This window comes from Cupressus sempervirens, chromosome 1, assembly GCF_028749045.1.
Source record: "Cupressus sempervirens isolate cs-2001-9-10 chromosome 1, ASM2874904v1, whole genome shotgun sequence".
In the NCBI taxonomy this organism is placed as follows: Eukaryota; Viridiplantae; Streptophyta; class Pinopsida; order Cupressales; family Cupressaceae; genus Cupressus; species Cupressus sempervirens.
Genome location: NC_143118.1, coordinates 533606902 through 533616055, shown reverse-complemented (window position 1 = coordinate 533616055; position 9154 = coordinate 533606902). Strand labels below are relative to the sequence as shown.

Sequence of the window (9154 nt, the reverse complement as noted above, 5' to 3'; positions counted from 1 at the left end):
CTTTCCAAATTATTGGATATTGTTTTCATACTCAATTGATTATATGATGAGACTACTTTGGTACTAGTTACTTCGTGTGTGCATGATCATACCTTGATGATGATTATTTAAGGTGATTTCAGTTATTTGATGATGTTAGTTAGATGCATTATTTATACGTATTTTATATGGATACTTACCCTATACTACATGTGTATGGTGTGCGTGTATGTTTTCTTTATGTATGACATTTCTAATGTGGTTAAGGAAGGGAGTCGTAGTCACCTGTTAGTTGAGATCTACATGATGTACCACTTCTTGCCATTGCCTACTTAGTTTAGAATATGTGTTTGTACATGCATGGATTTTATGTAGATTGCAAGTACCAGGTATCAACTTCCCTGAATTACCAGGATGAGCGTACCCTATCGCAATATCTCAATGGCAAGAGAGGGGAGATAAAATCTTGAGTCGAAATCCTAACCTTAAAACCAATTGTCCTAGAAAGTTAGGACAAGTATCTGAGATGATTACCCTTTTGAATTCATCATAGGACATAAATTCGTGATTATAACCCTTGAGTTTGATTTTGTATGTTATATTTTATGATGGGTTTTCATATTTCGTCTTGTAGGTCTTTGGTGATTTTTCTATTAATTAAGTCAAATTAAAAGATTAATTAATGATTTAATTTAATAGAAAATTATGAAGATGATTTCAATATTTAATTATATCTAATTAATTGGAAAATAATAAATTAAATAAAAAAGAATTAAATTTAAAGAGGAATTATAGTTCTAATTTGAGAGCGTAATAATATTAATTTAATTTAATAATAATATATTTAGGAGATCATTTTTAAATAAATGATAAATATTATTATTACTTAATAAATATTTATCAAAAACGCTTCGAAAAATAATTAAAGAAAGAAAGAGAAATTAATTTATTAAAGATATTTTAAATTGAAAAAAGTGGGCATGAATATTCAAAAAGTAAATAAAGAGTTAAAGATTGTGATCGATGAGTTCCCTTGGGTGATCGCATAATCAGCGCCCTGAATTTAGGGGAAAACTTCATATAAGAGATTGGGAGTTCATTTCATAGGGACTCGGATTTTTGGAGAAGGGATTTTCAGAGAGAAGGTTTTTAGAGAAAAGATAATTCTCTCACAATCTTTGGGTGGTTGCATATTAACATCAGATGCAGGTAGAATCTTGTGCTTTTCTTGCATAATGAATTATATAATTTGATATTCCTGTCTACATTGTGTTTGTTGAATCTATTTTCCAAAATTCGTCTACGATGAATCTTTCATTGTGATTTACTGTTATTCATATCGAATTTGTATCTGTATATGAGGATTGAAAATTAGAAAACTCTCATTCAGTAGATTAAAAGGTTGCAATTTAATCAGGAAGGGTTTTGAAAAGAAATCAAAATTGTAGAATATTAAAATTGATTGGTTTATTAGAATTTCTCTATCGGAGTATTTGTATAAATTTCTTTAAAAAATATATTTAAAAAGAATTGGTTTTATGCAAACATGATTTGGTTTTATTTATATTAAAAAACAATAAATAAAAAAATAGAATCCTTATATTCTAGGTGTGGAGGGGGGAGAGATTTTATTTTGTAATATATATATATATATATAAAGGGTGGGGACAGAGTCACCAATCCCCACACCCGAACCTTTACCATGATCTTAAAAGCTGCGTGCAACAAGTAGTACTACTGCCTACAACAACAGTAATACCTGTGACCGTAGGGTTTACAGGCCAATGGGCCTCTAAAGATGCCTCATTTTATTGTTATTTTATAATAAAAAAATTAATTTATGTTGTATTTAATTCATTTAAATTTAAATTTAATTAAAATTTAAAAACTTTAATATTTAAAATTTAATATAGTTAAATTGTAATTTAATTAAATGTTAAGTTTTCATATGTTTTATTAATAATTTTCTTAAATTATTAAAACATGATAATTCACTTAGGGTTCTCGTTATTAACGATTAGTTTAATTAATTTAGTTATTAATTAATTGTTGATGGTACATTGTAAAAGAAATTGATTATGGAAATTTTCTTTTTAAAACTTAATAATGTTAAATAATTATTTGATAATTATTACGTAAAATTTAAAATCTTTATAGAGATAATGTTTGTTTGTAAGTTCATGGTAATGGTGTGTTCAGATTTAAATGAGAAATGGGTTAAATTATACGAGGAATATAGTAAACTTTATAAGACCAAAAATGTATAATGAAATGGAAACTTAAACGTAACTGTAATCTCAGACTGTGTGTCTTCAAAATCAAGCAAAACTATGAATTACATTGTTTGTTGAGTGTTTCTTGTATGTCAAAATTGGGAATGTTCTAGAGTTTTGACCAGTCCTGGGATTTTTGCTAGAGGCTGAGAGTATTATTTTGGTGATTATATATGAAGATTATGTTTGGACTTATGTGTACCTTCTTGGATCAGTCTTGTTAGAATGATCGCATTTGTGATATTGTACTTTGACCAAATGATTTCTATACTTGTCAGTTGCTTGTTTTGAGAACTAATGTATGGGTTTTGGTCTTTTGAGATCTTTTTGCTTTGTTGAGACACTTAGGGTAGGTTATCTATATGTTAAGTTGGGAAGTGACTTGCTATGGAGGCTGAGGCCCTAAAGAGGCTGATGGGTAACCCATTGTAAGTAGTTAATAAGTGAAAACACTACACTAAATGAGAGTAAAATGAACAGGCAATAAGAGTCTTTGTCTTTCCTTGCCCACGCCTCATGTGCTAGTACAAGCTAGGATGGGAGTAGAGAGGACGCTTGGTTGCGACCATGCATCGTTAGTATGCCTTGTCAATACGAAAGGATACTAGTGCCTCATAGAGTCACTAGGGGGTAGAGGATTAAAAGACTAGGCGGGTAACCCTAGAGTTGGTTCGTGCAATGACACTTGTCCACTAGCAGTATAGATTCACTACATGTCTTTGTTTGCCTCTGGGTTTAGTTGTCGGTTTATCTTGGAACCTTTGAGTTAGATTACTTTTAGGGTATTTCTTGACCTAGATATTACTTTTGACTTTTGGGATTGATATCCTATGTAGGACTTGAGACTATCTCCTTAGCACGATGGGAGTGGACCTTTTCGAGTTACCAGGAGGTCGGGTGGTAGTGCTTTTTACTTTTACCATTGAGATTCGTTCATTGATGTCGTGGCTAGAGTTCCTTGTCTTACATTTCCTTTCATTCTATCTTTGTGTATTATGATGAATGGTTATATCTATTTGATGGATAATTTTACTTATTGTATTGTATCTTGTTTCATGGATCCGAAAGGGATGATGTAATCTATTTTATAAATGCATATTCTTTTAGCCTCTCATACCCTGTGACATGTACAATGGATGACTGTGCATTCTGAGTTAATGCCAAGTGGCATTCAGAGCAAATGTATATTATTTAAATGGATTGAACTTGTAGTTATTCTTTCATGTGGATCTGTTATTTATTGAACTTAGTATTATTTAAATTTAAATGTGATTCAATGTCTTGGGATCCTTAAGGAATGTAATCTATTATGTTTTCTCATGTGTGATTGTATATTATTACTTCCGCTATTTTATAATTGTTGTATATGTTATTCATAAAAAAAAAATGTTTGACAAACTTAGTAAAACTTTAGGTTAATTCTTTTGGATACCTTGGCAGAGCATTATAGACAGGTTCTTGCTCAATAGGGATAGCCTTATCCAATTTCACAATACCTAGGCTAGTGAGCTTCTTTAACCTACCACCTTCCTATTTGAGGGTGATCTAGGTTTCGAACTCCTTCACCTTTCCCTCTAGCTCCAATTAATTTTTCTTTGATTGCCTTAGTTGTTCTTCTAGTTCGTGGAATATCTTCAACATTGCTCATCTCCTACATTTAAGTGTTATAAAATCCTTCTTTGGTATACTTTTTTTTATGACCCATAAAGTGATCTTTATCCATGTCCATATCATGCTTAATGTTGAATTCTTCTAGACTCTTACACTATTATTCCCCTACATGTCCTACTCTATACTCCTCTTCTATTGGTTCTTTTTTTACAAACTCATCAAATAAAAGTTAGTGATTGCTATATGCACAATAAATCATATTTCTCTTCAAAGATTGAATATAAGTTGACCTCTATTGAATATTGCATTATATACACTTGTTCTTTTGAATTTTTAAATGCACTTGAAAATTAAAAAAACATTGTGCAATATTATATCATGTTGTGAAAATCTAGAATATTTAATTTATAAGGGGAAATTTGTCTCATGGTTTGGAGACATAATTAAGTAAAAGGCCATACTAGAAAGGCATGTGATGAAAAGCTTTAGATCAAATCAATAGCAATATACTTACCATATTTCCTTAAGAGTACTCAAAAGTATCTTATTGCATTATAATAGTCAATCCAATTATACCTATCAATATATATGAAAAGTTAAAAGGAGTTTCAAGATATAGTTAAAGAAAAGAAAAAGTAATTTGTAATGTAAACTTTTATAAACAATGTGAAGATGTTTATCCTACAACTGATCACCATAGAGTGAGATATCACTTGCATCAACATAGAAGAAGAGGAAAGATAAAAAGTTGGATCCTGTAACTTTTCTAAACAATGTAAGTGTTTAACCTACAATTGATCACCATAGAGTGAGTATCAACATAAAAGAAGAGGAAAGATAAAAAGCTAGATCCTAATAGTCACAAGTGTGCATTTAAATATAAACATGTTAATTATCAAGTATCATTCCAATCTAATCATTTGACACAAATGAAGGGTAGGGTCTTATTTCTAGTAAAAGTAGTTGCTCAATGGTCCTTTTTTAAGAACTTGCCAAGGGTAAGATTTAAAACTTGAGTCCTACGAACTCATTAGACCCGTAAGATTTCTACTGGTAGGGGTGTATTATAATAATTGCACCTAGGTAAGGTACTTATAAGTACATTATTATTAGGTCAGCCTATAGTTGTGTAGCTGTTAAAAAGCTTTGCCTCGCTTATGCATGTTGAGCTAAGTGCTTCATTGATCAATCTAGAGGAAATATTCATAATTGAATTTGATGTATATTAGCAAAAGCACACCTATATATTAGTGTTCTTTAACATGCAAAGGATGGTTCTTATTCATTTAATCATGGATCTGAATAGTTGTTTAGTACAATACTTGTGAGCCGTTCTACAGCATATTACTAACAAGCACCATGCACGCCTCGCAAAATAAAGATTATGTATGATGTTTTACGCATCCATATTATATATATCCAGTTACGCATTAATACATTCAACAATTAGTTCCTATATTTAATGGAAAAATAACCTTAGTTATAGCAAGGCCAGAGCGTAAATTTTTTTTTATCATTGTCAGAATAATCTCCACCTGTAACAGAATGCCTTCAATTTCTGGAGAGGCATCTTGCATTCAAAATGTAAACACACTTGTTGCAAGTTCTCACCATTAAATAAGAAACCTAATGCATATGCCATGCTTCTGAATAAAGAACATGACCACATCATTTCCCATGATCTGAACATAAATAATTAGAAAAATATGTCAAATCACATTTACTTCAACATTGCACTACCCTTAAAATAATGCACCAAAGAAGTCTAGAAGAAAATAGAAAGAAAAAGAGCTCAACAAATTTTAAAAAATGACTTCTATGAGTAAAGAGTGACTGCCACTTGCTAGAACCTGTCATTGATTGAACAAAATTGAATATGTGTAGCATGAAGATTTTGAAGTCTAGTCCAAGAACTACCAAAACAATTGATGTCCTCAGGGTTCAACCGAAGACAGCTATTGAAGATTAATTAATCTGTAGCTAAGCTTCATCCTTCAACAATAAATTAATAATGTAGTTCAAAAATCTTCATCCATTTTGAAGACATGATTGCCTTCTCTGTTTCCTATGCTTGACATAATGGAAGCTTTCTGATATTCGCCCACTCTCCTTTCAAAAAAGTTGGTTTTCCCTCTGCATGACCGAAGTTATCTTATATAAGACATGAGCCTTGCTGATGATGCAATGCTTGCACTAACCAAATCTAATTGAACTCATTGAAAAAAGAACAACAGATATATATATATATATACACTTACTGCAATGAAATAAGATCCATCCAATCAAAAGGATTTTCAACATTATACGCCTTGTGATACCCAAGAACAACCTGCAAACATAAAAACTCAGAAAATGTGAGAGAAAGAAGGAAAAATAAATCATTTTTTTGAGTTAAATAACAGATTTGCTAAAAAACATACAGGAGTTGGAATATTTACCAAGAGCCGATCTGCAACAAATTTTATGTATTGGCTCATAAGTGAAGCATTCATGCCAACCAAGTCACAAGAAAGGGCTTCACACACAAACTCCCTTTCCATGTTCACAGCATCACAAACTATTTCTTTTACCTTTTCTTCACTAAGTCTCTTCCTCAACAAACTATATGCAAGAAGAAAGTGAGAATTTCTTTAGAAGTAGTGCACTTGAAATAGTAAAATTCATGCAAACCCCATTAACTAAATAAAACACATAATTTCACCTGTAAATTAGGCAAGCAAAGTCACAGTGAAGACCCTCATCTCTTGAAATGAGTTCATTAGAGAAAGTTAACCCTGGCATTAGCCCCCGCTTCTTCAACCAAAATATGGCACAAAAGCTGCAATTGAGAAGAATTAGCTAACCCAAAACTCCACTTTCATTGTTAAACAATATAACCACAAAAATACTGTAAATCAGCCTAACCTCCCAGAAAAGAAAATGCCTTCAACGCATGCAAATGCAACAATTCTCTCTGCAAAAGAACCAGAACTGCAAAGTAACTCAGCTACATATAATCAGCCCTAATAATTCAGTTTTCAGTGCCCTAAGCCTTCTAAAACCACAAATTTTTGCATTCTACAATAAAAAACACCATGTATGTTGCAGCAAATATTAACATGGCATTAACTAAGCAGTTTATATAAACCTCTCAATCCAGCGAAGTGCCCATTCTGCTTTTCTTGCAACACAGGGAATGGTGTGAATAGCATTGAACAATCTTGCTTTCTCCCTGGAATCTCTTACATAAGTTTCTAAAAGTAAACTGTACATTTCTGATTAAAGCACATGTGAAAAGAATATCTTAATAACTAGTACATTCAAGAAAAGTTACTATCAGTAAGCTGTACATTTCTGAGCAATAAAGGCAAGCGAAAAAAAAAAGAAAAGTAAATGTAAGAAACAAACATAGCATCTCTTGATAAGTGCTTACCGGAATGTATGTTCTCTATGGCAATTTGAAATCCGTAAAATGCCCGAGCCTTCAAAAAGAGAATCGAAGTTAATTCAAGGCAAAAGAGCATTTTAATGAATACTAACTTGCATCTTTCCGTAGGGAACTTAGTTCAAGTACAGAAAGAAAGATTCCTAGTAAAGGTGAAAAGGAAAGGGTAAAGGCGATTTTCTAAGTTCCAGCCCAGCCAAAACCCTTATTTGGAATACAAACCCTTCTTGAGAAACAAGGGCATGTGTAATTTGATTTCTGGATTCGATTGGGGATGTGAAAAACTTACACAAACAAATTCAGAAATAAAATTACACATTTGAAATGCATTGTGGAAATCTGATAATGCTAAACAAGGGGATGTTTACATCTAAACCAGAAGGATTGGCAAGGCTCTATTTCGTCCTATATTCGTGTCTCAAATGCCAAAACTAGCTTCAATTTTAACAGAAAACAACTTTCACACATGAAATTTAACATATTGCCACTCGACCTTATTTCCCTCTGAGTAGTTCAAGCTGACAAAAGTTAGCAGACAATTAGGGCCCAACGCTCTCATGAATTCTAGGTTCAGTGTAAGAAGAAAAACCTAAACAGGTTGACAGAATTGATGCTTCTAGCGAGAAATTCTGTTACTCAAATCATCAGGATACCGGAAATCCTAATATTCGAGGAATGGAAAGAAAATACCTCTGGAATTTGAATCTCTTTGAAGAACCGTAGAGCCAAATTCTCCAAAACAATGCCATCCGACGCAGCGAAAAAAGCCAATACGTGACTTATAAAGTGTTTCTCATTGTGGGTAAGATTTTCCCATTGACATATATCCTGTGAAAGGTCAACCTCTTCCACTGCCAACACAAATTCAACATATTCATAAACCCTGTCCAGTCCAATTCTCCATACTTGAAACTTGAAAGTGAAAACAAAAAGGAAATTCCACCAAATAGGAAACTACCAGTCCAGAAGCTGGCAACTGCTTTCTTGTACATTTCCCAGACTTGGGAATACTTGACGGGAAACATGCAAAATCTCTGGGGGTTTTCCATCAGAACAGGTTCCTCCTCCTGTCTGCCCATTGTGCCCATTATATTTCCTTCTTTCAATTCCTCGCCCAAGAGAAGGATATTGGAAGATTGAATGAAGCTCGAGGAGTATTCCAACTATGAGAGAATTTTTCTGGACCTTATCGTCTTTTACTTCAAAATTTGGTGTTCCTCGAGCTATGCCGTGACTGGTGACTCCTCTAATTTAACGTGGAATCCAAGCATTTAAAACTGGTTATTAATTAATATTAGATATTTTAAATTATAGTACTTGTGGTATTAGGGTTATGTCAATCGAAAATTATATATGTATTAATCTAATAAAAAAATTGTTTATATATCTATATCAAAAAAAAGTAGAGTAGACATTAATTTGTAGATTTTCTAAGGATTTTTTCAATTTGAATGACCATCAACTAACTTTTTTTGAGTTGTGGGAGGGCGTGAGTCCCTTGTTGATCCCTAAGGCACAATTTTCTATTAGTGTCAAATACTTAGTCATTCATAAGGTAAGGTTGGTCGGTCATCACTGCACTCGAGCCACCCTATATAGGTCAAGTCATGAATTACGAACTTGTATATATTTCAGTGGAGTCCCGAGCAGTAGTTACTACTAAGTGAGCCAGAGGTCATTGAGTACTCCAGTGTTTGTTGAGTTTTTCAGAGGATGTAGTGGAAGCCAAGTGATGTAGAGGTTGAGAAAAATAAATATGCCAAGTATAGTTAAGGCCGAGGGACAACAAAAGGAAACAATTTATACCGAGCATCAGTATGGTATAAGTGTCAAGTAACATAGTTTTGCAAAATTGTTTGGAATTGCA

The 9154-nt window shown here is 32.6% G+C and overlaps 1 protein-coding gene across 3 annotated transcripts; it reads right to left on the bottom strand.

The window, feature by feature from the left end:
• Nucleotides 1-5703: 5703 nt before the first annotated feature.
• Nucleotides 5704-8514, bottom strand: LOC149578564 (ribonucleoside-diphosphate reductase small chain-like). Of its 3 annotated transcripts, none has more exons than XM_089829859.1 (9): nucleotides 8246-8514; nucleotides 7978-8138; nucleotides 7276-7324; nucleotides 6991-7117; nucleotides 6768-6833; nucleotides 6565-6681; nucleotides 6302-6464; nucleotides 6122-6192; nucleotides 5704-5996 (listed from the first exon to the last, which is right to left on the bottom strand). In XM_089829859.1, the coding sequence occupies exons 1-9, from the start codon at nucleotides 8373-8375 to the stop codon at nucleotides 5882-5884; spliced, it is 999 nt and encodes a 332-aa protein (XP_089685985.1). In that variant the 5' UTR covers nucleotides 8376-8514; the 3' UTR covers nucleotides 5704-5881. The 3 variants fall into 3 exon arrangements, with proteins under 3 accessions (XP_089685985.1, XP_089685989.1, XP_089685992.1); XM_089829863.1 differs by having other exon boundaries at nucleotides 6768-6816; nucleotides 6991-7074; XM_089829866.1 differs by lacking the exon at nucleotides 6991-7117 and having other exon boundaries at nucleotides 6768-6816.
• Between the last annotated feature and the right edge of the window lie 640 nt (nucleotides 8515-9154).